The sequence below is a fragment of the Monomorium pharaonis genome, unplaced genomic scaffold (genome assembly GCF_013373865.1).
Source record: "Monomorium pharaonis isolate MP-MQ-018 unplaced genomic scaffold, ASM1337386v2 scaffold_492, whole genome shotgun sequence".
Classification (NCBI taxonomy): Eukaryota; Metazoa; Arthropoda; class Insecta; order Hymenoptera; family Formicidae; genus Monomorium; species Monomorium pharaonis.
This window is the reverse complement of record NW_023415794.1, coordinates 1-13,777: the sequence shown is the minus strand read 5'-3', so window position 1 is coordinate 13,777 and position 13,777 is coordinate 1. Positions and strand designations below refer to the sequence as shown.

At 37.8% G+C, this 13,777-nt stretch overlaps 1 protein-coding gene and 1 pseudogene across 1 annotated transcript; both read left to right on the top strand.

Moving 5' to 3' along the window:
- Window positions 1-1,411: 1,411 nt before the first annotated feature.
- LOC105830580 (cell division cycle protein 16 homolog) lies at window positions 1,412-5,371 on the top strand. The gene is made up of 10 exons (XM_012669975.3): window positions 1,412-1,623; window positions 1,697-1,849; window positions 2,134-2,298; window positions 2,781-2,940; window positions 3,020-3,272; window positions 3,350-3,429; window positions 3,507-3,596; window positions 3,817-4,126; window positions 4,254-4,609; window positions 4,785-5,371. The coding sequence occupies exons 1-10, from the start codon at window positions 1,519-1,521 to the stop codon at window positions 5,090-5,092; spliced, it is 1,980 nt and encodes a 659-aa protein (XP_012525429.1). The 5' UTR covers window positions 1,412-1,518; the 3' UTR covers window positions 5,093-5,371.
- Window positions 5,372-5,835: 464 nt separating this feature from the next.
- On the top strand, window positions 5,836-13,763 carry LOC118648528 (annotated as a pseudogene).
- Window positions 13,764-13,777: the final 14 nt, after the last annotated feature.

Below are 13,777 nucleotides of genomic sequence, written 5' to 3'. Positions count from 1 at the left end.
AGTTTTGTATCTCTGTCTGTATGATTGCGCGACAATTAGTAAAGTTTTATTATTGGCACGATCGACATTCTACCGAACGGATTGCGTACCCTCCTCGAGCGAATACGCGCACATGAAAACTTTGCCCGGAACGAAAATCAACATGGCATGAAAATGGCACTCCCGCGCCGGTCGGACATTTTGTCGATTCCGTGCGTGTCTCGCGTGTTCAGAATTCATTGTGCGCAGGTACGGTGTTGTGTTGAGAATGCCGTCGCGCTAACAGACGACCCGCGAGCCATGTGAAATCGTACGTAACAGAGGTCGTATTCATGTGTAAAGCGCGGCATCGTGCGTTTGCCTTCGGTTTCGAGTGAAGTGTTTGCTCGGAGGGCATACATTCGGTAGAATATCGCTAGTGCCAATTAAGTAAAGTGCTACTGGTGCTACTAGTCGTCGTGCGAGCATACGAAATTCTCAAAACGAATTTGTCTCCGTTTGTTGTATCTCGGCGCGTAATTTTTATTCAAATGGTTTTCCTCGGCCTGCGTTTTCACGAAGTTACGTACACAGTTACGTGACGTCCCGCCACTTTCGTGTTGATTTTCGTTCCGGGCAAAATTTTAGTGTACGCGTATTCGCTCGAGGAGGATACGCAGTCCGTTCGGTAGAATGTCGATCGTGTCAGTAATGAAACTTTACTAGTCGTCGCGCAATCATACAGAGATACAAAACTCTGGGAGCGAATTGATTTACTTCTGTTTAGTGTGTCTTGACGTGCCGTACTTTTAACGTATTTTTCCAAATGTAACGGTCGAGCCAAGTAAAATTCTCGCGGTTTACGTTTTACTCGTGTGTGATATATTATCCGTAATATCGGGAGTGCCGAATAAAGTATCGGGCGATCGTTATTAATGTGCGTATTCGAGAATAACAGGATGATGTCAGAAGAAAGTGGCATCCATGATGGATTCGAGCGACTCGGTATTCCGAAAAAGGAATGTAGCAGTAGCAGCAGCAGCATCAGCAGCAGGAGCAGCGACAGCAATCGGTGAGTGAATTTTTATCATGATATGTGGAACAAAATGATATGTGATAAACGTGATGCGAGATAAAATATTGGTTCTGTTCCTTGCTATATCTGTACAGAGTCAGTATTGCATAAAACAGATTTAAAATATGAATGCATATAATTGTAAATTTTACGGGTATAGCATAAAACAGAACCAAATAAACGTGGATATAGCATAGAAGAGACCCAAAAAGTCATGCACATTATCTACGGGATTCATAGATATTTCACTACATAGTTCAATGTGCACATTTTGTGCACATAGAGGTACTGATGGATGAAAACACCTAAAACGACGCGATGACCGCTCTCATCAGGTTCCTCTCAGTTCTAACTTACTGCATCAGTGCAGCAGTGCACCGAAAAAGAACAGACCATTTATTACACCTTGCGCGCTTGGGTCGCAGTGGTGGCACCAGAGTTTAATCTTAACCTATCTTAACTTGCGTATAAAATTGGAGTTAAACATGTCACATTGCGATACCGATAATAACAGCATGCACAATTTGTTGGACGAGAAGATCATCGATCTGGAAAATTGTAGAAAATTAGTCAAATCATATATCGATTTAGTAAGGAACTCTTTGTAGTAAAAGTCGCCTTATCTGTAATGTTGCAACTGTTGGAACTTGTATTTACTTTCAGCACCTGTACAGTGCTGCTTTGTTTTGGGCTGACAAAGTGGTTTCGCTGAGTAATGAGGACCCGAAGGATATATGCACTCTAGCGCAATGTATGTATCTCATGAAACAGTATCATCGTGCTGCACATCTTATAAAGAGATATGGATTAGAGAAGGTAATTTCATTAATCACCAATGTCACCTGGATAGTTTTCTTATTGCTGTCATACTTTTTAATGAAAAAAAATAAAGATATAAGATATTGTTTGTGTACTCAATACTGCCACGCATTTATTTATATAATATTCTTAATTTAACATTAAAACATTTTTATTACATAATGCTTTTATACTTTTTTATTCTAATATTACAATTGACAAAAATAGCAATAATTGAGACAGTTGTCTTTCTTATTTTACAAAACGTTAATCTTTATGTTCAATAATTTCTGTTGGGACAGAGCGATGTGATGTGCCATTACCTAACCGTGAGGTGTCTGTTAGAAGCAAAGGAATATAACGATGCTCTTCAAGTCATTAACGAATCTGAAATATGTACAAACATAACGCAAGCGGGTATTACCTTCGCCGATCGCACGGATATTTTTCAGGATGCTCCAAAAAATGTATGAATACATTTATATATATATATATATATATATATATATATATATGTTTATAATAATGTATTAACTCATAAGTGTTCATAAGTGTGACTTTTGACATAAGTGCTTTTATTTTTAAGGCTTCTGCATACACTTTTGCATAATGCATAACGCATAAGAGTATCAGTCACAATCAGAATCATCTATTTCCCTCCTGAGGACAAAAATAAAGACCTCTAATTAGTTAATTCTTTTATGCGTTATACAAAAGTGTGTGCAGCAACTTTTATTTGTATTATAAACTGAAACATTTTAAATGTAAAATAATAATTTTTAAACATAAGGAATTAAAAAAATATATATTTTTAAAAATGTTATTACAAAATTTATGGAGTAAATTTACAGTTTGCTTGAATAAATTGATCTCTATACAAAAACGGGTTAATTTGTATATCATCTTAATCACTATATAATTAGAGTAAGATAATATACAATTTTTACAGGTGCAAAGTTCAATATTATACGTGAAAGGGAGAGTTTACGAAGCTATGGATAATAGAGCAGTGGCAACAGAATGTTATAAACAGGCTTTACAATGTGACGTTTATTCATACGAAGCGTTTGAGGCCTTGGTGCAAAATCAGATGCTTTCAGCTTCGGAAGGTATATTAATTCTTTCAGATTTGGTATAATTTTCTCGGTTATCATAATCAAAATCATAAATGTATAATTATTAATTTAGAGCGGGAATTATTGGAGTCCTTGCCATTTGCTGAACAATGTACGAAAGGCGAAGCGGAACTTTTGCGATTGTTGTATGATAGTAAATTAAAGAAATATCAAGAACCAAATACAAAGCAGTCGTTAACTACGTGTAGTGTAATGGGAATTTCCGTCACTGAAAGATTGGCGGACAATTTGGACATGGAAGTCGCGAAAGCTGAAAGATTATATTATAATTGTGACTATCATCAATGTTTCTCGCTTACAGAAAAGTAAGTAACACTTCTACCAAAATCTTACTTTTGTGTTACCAATAACAAAATCTAACGTGATATTTTTTTATGTTCAGAATTTTGAAGAAAGATCCATATCACAATTCCTGTCTCCCAGTGCACATTGCCTGTTTAGTTGAGCTTAAAAAAACTAATGGTGAGTTTACCGTTGTATCGTAATAAATGAATAAATGGTATGCTAGAACTCGTTAACATTGAAACTTTATTCTTTAGCTCTGTTTTATCTGGCACATAGATTGGTTGATTTATATCCGGAAATGGCGTTGGCATGGTTTGCGGTTGGATGCTATTATTACACCATAGGTAAGTGATTACTGTCATTAGTAAATATTCCTTTTCAGCAAAATTAGACTAATAATAGCAGAAAAAGATTAAATTTCAGAGAACTTCATAGAAGTTTTTGCATGATACAGGCAAGATTGGATAGTAATTAGTTAAAAGTTTAATAATGAAGTTAAAAAGTTTAATAACTTTTAATTTAATTTAGTTGATTTCTAAGAGTGATAATTTATTCGTTGCATAGGCAAAAGCGACCAAGCAAGAAGGTACTTAGCAAAAGCTACTGCATTAGATAGACTGTTTGGACCTGCTTGGTTGGCATATGGACATTCCTTCGCGGTTGAAAATGAACACGATCAAGCTATGGCTGCTTATTTTAAAGCGTCACAATTAATGAAAGGTTGCCATCTTCCACTTTTATATATTGGATTAGAGTGCGGATTGACAAATAATCTAAAACTGGCTGACAAATTCTTTCAACAAGCTCAAGGAATAGCACCGAACGATCCATTTGTAATACACGAAATGGGTGTTATATGCTTTTATAATTTAGAGTAAGTATCGCTCTAGTATTCACTTTTCTCCTGTGTTTATTTATATCTAAAGAATAAACATCATACAAATCTTTGCTTGTTTAATTTATCAATAAATTATCACAAGAATTATTCCTGTTAAATACAGTTACAAAAATGCAGAACGATTATTTAAGGAAGCTATGAAAAGCATTCAGGGCGACCTAAGGAATGTGATTCTGCCCAGTAAGTGGGAGGCGCTACTAAATAACCTGGGCCACACTTGTAGAAAAATGAAAAAATACGACGAGGCACTAGAATACCATCAGCAGGCACTAGTCCTAGATCCCTTGAATCCATCGACATACTCGTCGATCGGATTCATTCACGCGCTAATGGGTAATATCCAGGAGGCGGTGGATGCTTTCCACAGGGCGCTCGGTCTCAGAAGAGATGATACATTCACCGCAACTATGTTGGGTTACGTCATGGAGCAGCTGATTGATGAGGCACCCCCATATCCTGGTACATATACACAATTAAAAAAAGATTGTAAAAAAGATAAAATTAATCCTGAATTAGCAAAATGATTTGATTGTCTCTTCTGCAGTAATCAATTTAGTCTTCATGCAGTACTAAAATTCATGATAAAAAGTCGAAAATTCAAAATAAAATTGTAGAATTTGGTTAAATTTTTCAGATGCGCCTACAGAAATACCGAAATACAAATCCGAGGCAAATGAAAACAGGTTATCTGAGGCTAATGAAGTTAGATTGGCTGTGGAAAACTCCAGCAACGTAGATAGCAGTTCGACTGGTCAAAATATTGATAAGTTAAGAGTAAATCTGTTCTCCGGAAACTGGGGGGAGAATTCCGGCAAGGGGGAAACCAACACGCCCAGCAAGCTGGAGCAACAAACGCAAAATGTATTAGTTAATTATTCGAACGGTGATACTTCGGAGGTTGAAATGTTAGACTCCTCAACCGCGCACATAGAATACAATTAACCCACAAATGTTTTTTGTATCGAAACAGAGCGGTAGCTTAAAATGTATCCAGAGTCAGCGATATTCAGTGTAGCAAAATGATTGTAAATAATGTGTACATACTTTCTTTATCATATATACTCTAATTTTGATACACCTTATAAAAACATGAACATCTTACGGTGAGATACTATACTTCGCTGGTATCGTACCAAAATTTGTAATAAAATTGTTAACTTAAAAACTAAAGAATGTAAAGATGTGATTTTAATAGCCACTTCAAAACTCAGTTACAATTAATTTCTAGAAAATGTACTTTTCTCGTGTATTTTATCTTCTGTGTGAGCTATATAAACCTTAATTTTTTTCTATGAATCTTTTTTTATATGTATAAAAGAGATGAAAAACACGCGATTTTTGAAAGATCGTGCGTGGTGGGAAAGAGAACGAGATAGAGTATTTGTGAACAATTTTTTTTCAGAGACAAGTCCTCCAAAAACAAAAAATAAATTTAAAAATTTTTTTTAAGAATTATATTAATATATCACAATTTAAGGAAAGAGAGGAAGAAAAATAAAATTAGAAAACAGTGTGAAGCAAAGAATTTGGAGAACGTGGTAAGAAGCTAAGAAGCAGTGGAAGGGAGAGCGAAAAGGGAGAGGAGGATCTTTCGATTCAGCTTGTAGCGGGGTAAATGGTAAGTGATATGGCATGCGGGGGAGTGGGCGTTCCGTTTCCGTCGTCATGTCATCGGCAATAAGTTGGTGAACGGGGGGGGGGGGAGGTCAGGACGATCGACGATCCTCATTTATCATGGGGAAAACAGCGGACGGGCGGACGGACGTCACGCGTACTGAATATACACGCGGCCCGTTAAAATCTCCCACCGTCGCCGCCGATCCCGAAAAACCACCCCTCGCCGCTACCGCCGGCGCCGTCGTCGTCGCCGTCGCCGCCGTCACTCGCGCGTAACTTCTCGCGGAGCGCGCAGCGCGTGAAGTTTACCGCTTAATTGTCGTGCGTTGTTGTTAGTGGCGGACGGGATCGAGTCGGCTCCCACTCGCTCGTGTCCCTCGAGACCGTGCGAGAGCGAGCCGCGCCAGAGGTTGAGAGATCTACGCACATCGCATATCCCCAAGGTGATTTCCTCGCGACGAGACAGGTCTCCGCGGACATGCCCACGCTGATGCAACCGGTAAGTGTCTCATTCGCGCGCGAGGGGGTAGGGGGACCGGGGGGGACGCGAGGTCGCGGCGACCGATCGCCCTAGTTAACGCCGGCGAGGACTCGCCCTCGGAGATTGGATTCGAGATAGGTTCACGCGTGCACCTCGTGATTCCAGTTGGAATTCGTGGTCCGTTGGAAAGTACATTGACATATCGTACAGTCTCCGTAGAGACGAGAAAGTACGCTAACGTAGAGATGGCGGGAGGGAGGGGAGGAATTGTGTGCCAAAGTCACGACATTTTGGAAATTAAAAGCGAACAAGGAGGACTTCGGCGCCGCTATTTCTTCCGGGTGCTCTCAGTGCGCTCGAAATGCTCCGGCTTGCCAGCTCGCCGCGAAGGAATGTCCTGCGCCGCGCGCGAAACGTAAACAAACACGGCCGACTCGCCGGCGGTAGTCGTGACGATGTACTTAGTGTGAGCGAGGAATTTCTCAAAAATTCCTGCCCGTAAAGTTACGTATCCCGTGACGCGCCATCTGAGGCTCCTCTCCGCGGGGCGGAGATCTCGAGGGGATACGCGGCCGCGCGACGAGAATCCGGGTCGGTCGATCCGCGATCGCGGGGAAACCGCCGGCGGCGGACCTCGCCTTTGATGGGTAAACACGTGCCCCGTGTTACGCACCTTCGGCGGTCGCATTCCGCGAAATTCCGATCGCCGGGAACGAGGCGGATTATCCTCGAGCGCGTGAATCCTCCGAATCGTCCCGTGTCTCCTCCTGTACCGTTATCGTTGGGTATACTGGAAATAAAGGCCTCTCGAGTCCGATTTTGTAATAGCAAATATTAAGAAATATAATCTAAAAATAATTGTTCTGTCACTTTTTAGATAGCTAGGTCTGTAATCGTTTTTAATAATTATTTTACATGAATATAAATTCTATTCGACTTATATCGATTTATAATTAATAAAATTCGCTCCCTATATTTTATATCTCTCAATTACAAATTATCTCGTAGTGATCTCTCGTGAATTACGATCGCGAAGGACCCCAGACAGCAACAAGTCTTTATTGTTACTGGTATGTTGCTCGCGATATACATATCTTTTTTTTTTACTTCAACGTGATGTACTCGAAATCGAAGACAAATATCAGGCAAACTGTTAGCAGCAGCACAAGTCGTCGCACATTTGCGCGGCCTGGCTTGCTATTTTTGAGTCCCTGTTCACGCGGGACGGAGAAATATCCTGGATGAGTGGGATTCTCGCGATTCCGCGGGTGACGACGGCGCAGGGATTGCTCGAGTCCCTTAGAATTTTCGGCGTTGGAGAGCCGAAATTCCGAGAAAAGCTGCGGAATGTGTTTTCCGGCGCGCCCCCTTCCCCTTCACCACCTACCGTTCGCCATTTCTAAAGAATTTTTGCTTTTTTTTTCGCGAATTCCACAAACGCGCCGCACGCGCCGTCCTTCAGGAGGCGCTCTGTTTTCCCCATTCCGCATTCGCGCACCACGCAGTCCGGCGGCGTCACTCGCACGGTTCGTGTGCAGCGGAAAGCGATCTCGCGGAGGATCATTCGATTTTCGAGGTAAAGCGAGCCGACTTCTTCCCTCTTCTCCGTCGTTAACGATCTCGGGGGGGGGGGGGGAGGGAGTTTACTGTGAGAACGTCGTAGTAATATTCTGATATACGTGTATATTCGAGACGCACGAGTCCTCCGAGTCTGTTTATAAACTGTTAGACCTGCGTGTTGAATTGTTTGCTCATCTCGCGGGTAATCCGGATAATATCTGTTCTACTTGATTGAAAGTGGGAGCCCATCGAGAATTTATGGGGTAAACTGGTAGTTTTGGAGTTTCTGGTCGGGTCGGATCTGGAAAGGACGAGTAAAGGACTCTTTGGAAAGCTCGTGCTTTTACGGGAATTCCAGTGTTCGGCCGCGTGGAATTGCGCGCCTCCGCGGAAGGAAACGCGTTATCTCTTGAGAGAAATAATAGATTCGGTCTAATCGATCGATTTGCCCTCCTTAGGCCGAATCACGACGAAATTACTTACTCGGAGAAGTCAATTTTACGCGCATCGAATTTCCATTCACGTACTCTACTTGCGCAACATGTGTCGGTTTTACTACTTGAACATCAGGGAGAAATCCGCGATTTCTCTTTCCCAGAAACTTTAAAACAATCGGAGGCCCTCTCGAACTTTCTGGAACCTTTTTTTTATATTTTCTAATGTATACGGAAATATCCACTTTGAATCAAGTGAGAGAACGAAGATTTGTTTCTCTGAAATATCTACTTACAGCCATCTCGACTTGAATTTTCGGATTTATGATCGGCATGTTATTGATTAAAATATAATTAAAATAGATTATAGTGAAGTTGATTAAGCACTCGTTAATCAGTGATCCAAATTAAGTTAATTTTATAATAATCATTGGAATCATTTCATCTACGTTTGTCAGATATTAAACAAGGACAAATGACGCTCGCGAGTGATGCGAGTGTTAAGTAGAATGCGCCCTAAGTAGAGAGATGCCTGTATTATCTGACAAAATATGATTCAGAGTATTATTTGTATTATACAGTAACTGGTTAAAAAGTAATAATTTTTAACTTCAAGTAGTGACTTTATACAGTTTTTTAAAATACTCGAACTTTAACTTGTTAATTTTTTTTGTTGTGAAATTAAATATATACATATATGAGTAAAGTCAAATATTGTTTTTTATAAGGAAATGTATCTTTTCCTTTGCATAGATAAATTATTAACTCTGAATGAAAGTTTTATAATTTACTTATGTAAAAGAAAAAATTGTAAAAGAAAATAACCATTCAATATTTCTCAAAAATAATATTCCTTATTTCATATAAATTTGATTTACAAATATTACATTTATTTGATTAATTACTTATATGTAATTGTCTTGTTACTTAGAACGATTAAAAAAATAACGACATTTGATTTAAGTAATACAAAAGATACTTTTTAAAATTAACTTTTAATTTAACTTAATTTAATCTGAACTATTTGAATTTGGGTACTTGTTTACATAATTTTTAACGTCTCTAAAGGAATTTTATAAGCTTTTAATTTTAATTTTAGTTAAAAAAATTAATTTATTCAACTCTGATCATTTGGAACGGTGATTGTAAATCTATTGTTTTTGCAGTCTGACATCACACTGGTGAGCGACGAGAGCGACAAGACAGACGTCGAATTCATATCGATGCATCATCAGGAGCAACTGCATCATCAGGATGCTACGCAGAATCGGGAACGCAGCAAGCTATTGTTGCGTAAGCTAAACCAGACCCATGAGCGCGAATGCAGTAAGGAGCGCGAACAGGAGCGCGAGAGGCTGCACCAGTTGCAGTCGATCAACAATCTGCTGCTTGATCTACCACAGCCACCGTCGCCGTCGCATCTTCCGAATTTCTCGCAGGATACCTTCTCTTCCTCCCAATCAGACAAGAACATGAGTACCGATGGTAAGATGTATAGTGCGTGTTCCCCACATTTACTTAAATAAAAATTAATAAGAACTAATTTAACTTGTTAATAATGATTTTATTGTTAAAATTCTGATAATTTAAAGTTGCCAAGTTATAAATTTTGAAGATTCTCTCAGAAACTATGCTGAAAAAAAAGGCTAAATATTCAGTGGCAAATGTTATTTGTCATATTTTCTTCGATATTTATTAATTACAAACAATTTTGATTGTGATGATGGGGACAGAGGGAAATATATATTTCTGTGAAATGTGTCTTTTTCTTATTGATATTTCATTTTATTATTAAGAATAAAATTTTATTTCATCATTTAAATAAAGATTTATTTTAATGAAATAAATTTATATTTCATTCAAACAAAGTTAAGAATCATTTTCTCAGTGTAGAAATTATTTCCGAAAGAGTGTAACCCTCGCGTCTCAGATTTTTGTAGCTTCTTTAGTTTTGCGTAATTTGCTCGTTAAAAAATGATCGATTGTTTTGCGTTAGATTGTCTCGTGCTATTGTTTCCACGATTCTTCAAGCGATTAAAGTGATTAAGAGTGCCAATGTCTTTTTTTACAGGTGATAGTTCAATTTCAGATATGTTCGGTCTGGGCTTGCCCCGGGGTTCTCTGATGGGAAACCAATCGACGATTGGTTCTTCGAGTTATCGTAATTATCAATACGGTAGTTATGACCAAACGCAGGGATCTTCTTTACAACAACATGAGGTAAAGTTGTACACGCAAACCATTTATTTTTATTTTTGATAAAAGAGTTTAAGATTTATTAATGAAATTGCTAAAAGAAACAAGGAGTTATTTGTTGCGATAAATACATTTAAATGATACTTGAATTGGGAACGCAGCAAACTACACACGGTAAAGATATTTAACGCGGTTTTTGTTACAATTGGATAATAGTATTAGAGTAGGTGGATCAGTAGGTGTCAATACGACTGGCGCATTGCGATAAGGCTCATTATCGTTGATATGTAAAGCAGCATGGTCTGAAAAGTCCGCGATTCTAAGCCGAGATGATGATGTAATTCTATGTAACTGACAAATGATAATTATATTGGCAAAAATAAATTGTAACTTATTGATTAATTATAGAGTGCTACTTAAATTCTTCTCGTTTATACTACGCTGAATAAAAATATACTTTATATAATCATTAAGATTTGTTTAGATTTTTTATTGATTAAAGTAACTGATCTCTAACACTATTTTAATAACAATTATACTAAACTTGAATTAGCATCTGAGTGAAAGTATACCCATAGTAACATTTTAAGATTAATAAACAAAAAGAACTTAAATTTCGAAATTTTCTTTACTGATTATAAATAAAAATATCAAATCAAAATTTTTTTATATGAGAAAGAAAAAATATATATGCTGATTTAATTTTCAATATTTTGTTATTTTATATATTGCATTTTACTTCGTATTAACGTCCCGCGAAAATTATTCTGCTACTCAACATTATTATTAATCGCGACTGCTTCTCACTATGAAATAAGAATACATCTGACTCGACAACGACTTGATAAAAAACTACGGTGATAATATTGGTGAATTGCAAATTTTACATAGTAGAAATGGCGATAAAGATGATAAACGCAGCATAAAGCATATTGCTAGAGGCATTTATTCGTCGGTGCAATAACCCGAACAATGAACATTTCCATTGGAATAACTCCAACTACCTTATCTCATCCTTTTCTTCTGATTTTTGCGTCGTTAGTTCTAACTGTCGATACTCGTATTATACTGCATTATGCATTATATTTCTTTCCTTCCAGTGATTTATTTTGTACCAAATCTGTAACTAATTTTTTTAGTAAGAATTTTACTTGTTACATTTGTTTTTTGGTTACTACATCAAATATTTAAATGTCGAAGAACAAAATTTGGTTTTCATTCATAACAGTTATTTAGTAAAGAATTCAACTCAAGTGGAATGACCTAAATAAAATGTATGGTGCGCTAAGACAATTTCGGCGGTTGAGAATCCACTGTTGCGAGCCAAACGGCTCTATTAGAACGCATGTCGTCTTGTCTTCCTTTAATCCGAGCCGACGCAAAGTTGTCTGCCATTTCAAAAGATCTCACTCTCTTCTCGCACTCTCGCACTCTGTAGCGTAATATTGCGTTTCAATTTGGACGTGTTCCAAGTACCTACTCTGAAACAACATGTGTGCGGAGAACATTCCTCATCTCTTCTTGCTGTCTCTTCGAAACGCAAAGACCAGCATGCTGCTCAATCAGAATACGAAATCTCGAAACTTAATGAGCCCGATTCAATTCTCTACGTCACTCTTGTCGCCGTTTGTTATTACAAATTAGCGCATATTAATCGTTACATTTTCGTGGCGCGTTCGAAATTTCTGAATATACTGAGCCAATATTGATTTTTCAACCTGCGTTAGTCGCGAGAGAAGTACGATTTATTTTACGATAAATATAAGATGAATAAAAAGTTTTGTGAATAACGAGTCTACATCCTGTCGCAACTTGACGTATAATTAATGTACTGTGCGCAGTATCATCGCAATCACGGCTTCTGCTCAAGTACCTCAGGCCTGGATATTCCGAGCTCACCGAATTCAATGACCACTCCCGGCAGCCCGAGCACACCTAGCAGCTTCACCTCGGATCCTTACAGCTACTCGTCCACTGCCAGTAACAGTACAAACACACCGTCCTCACCAACTAGTCGACCATCCTTTCAATATCCGGGTTCTTCATCATCGCCCACCGATTCGTCATACTTTGGCCGTCCTATACGAGGCTGTTCTACACCATACAGGTAATTAGAAAATCGAACAGCTAAGGATAAACATCACAAAAACAATATCAAGTCTAACAAAGTAATATTTATAAAATAACAATTATTAAAATATCTAAAAATTAATAGTGTGTGAATTTTAATATATTAAATTAAAATTAAAATATTTGCTACTTCTACAAATGCGTCTTATTAGATCTTTATTCTATTCTATTAGCTATATATATAAAACTATATACATATGTTATTGAATTAATTATGTAAAAATATTACTAAACTTTGATGAATTATCGACTTCCTAAATTTATGTATCCCACAAATGGTAATTTAGTGGCATTAGTGATTGTGGCAGCCCAACATTGGAATTCTCACATTTTTTGGGATGTAACGGCTCGCGTTCCAACTCACCAGCAGACTCGGAAACAAGTGGTATTGGTAGCGCGGATGGTTCTTTATCTGATATAATAATGGTAAGAGTGTTTTTCTCACAAGAATATTTCGTTGTGTTCCCTAAGTATAATTGTCGAAAACACTCGTTTGCAGAATTGTTTGTCGCTGAATTCCTCGTCGAATTCTTGCTTCCCGCCGTCCCTGGATTCTATTATATCGAAGACAAACGCGTGTCCGAGCAATAGAACGGCGTTTGAGCGTATGGCTGTAAAAAAATACTTGTCGTCATTACAACAGAACTCAACAGGCTCGCATTATTATCAGCATCATCACGGACTCGGGCAAAATCGCAGCATATTTTCTTAATTCTCTCTTGAATCATGAGAAAAATTGTTGCACCGGTCTTGGAAACGCCGCGCGCAGATTGCCCCAGCCAGTGTCGCTTGATCGGGTAGCGAGATCCCACCGAAATGCCGCTGGTGCGTAGAGAATATTACCTTTATCTCATTATTATCATTACTTATGACTGCACAGTATATTAAATTAGCCAAATGATTTATAAGATTGCTACAAATTGTACTTATACTTTTACATATCAAGACATTTTGATGAATTTGAAGAAATTTTTTTCAATAGCAATATCATCTTTAAATTTTGAACTATGAACTTTCTATAAATAAAACTTTAAGAGTTTAAACCTTTGAGAATTTTGCTTTGCACAAAATTTCACGTTATTTTCACAAAAAACATTGATCAATATATTAAAATAATAATTAGATTGGAATATATTGATTTGTTTATTTTAGCACATTGTTACACAATGTACATGGAGCGGTTTTTTGCCTCAAAGTATTGAGGAGCCA

Bases quoted from the DNA above. Each gene is read 5' to 3' on its own strand.
- LOC105830580 (XM_012669975.3), top strand. From the start codon at position 1,519: ATGTCACATTGCGATACCGATAATAACAGCATGCACAATTTGTTGGAC. The intron at 1,624-1,696 runs GTAAGGAACTCT...ATTTACTTTCAG, and splicing joins TCAAATCATATATCGATTTA to CACCTGTACAGTGCTGCTTT. The intron at 2,941-3,019 runs GTATATTAATTC...TTATTAATTTAG, and splicing joins GATGCTTTCAGCTTCGGAAG to AGCGGGAATTATTGGAGTCC.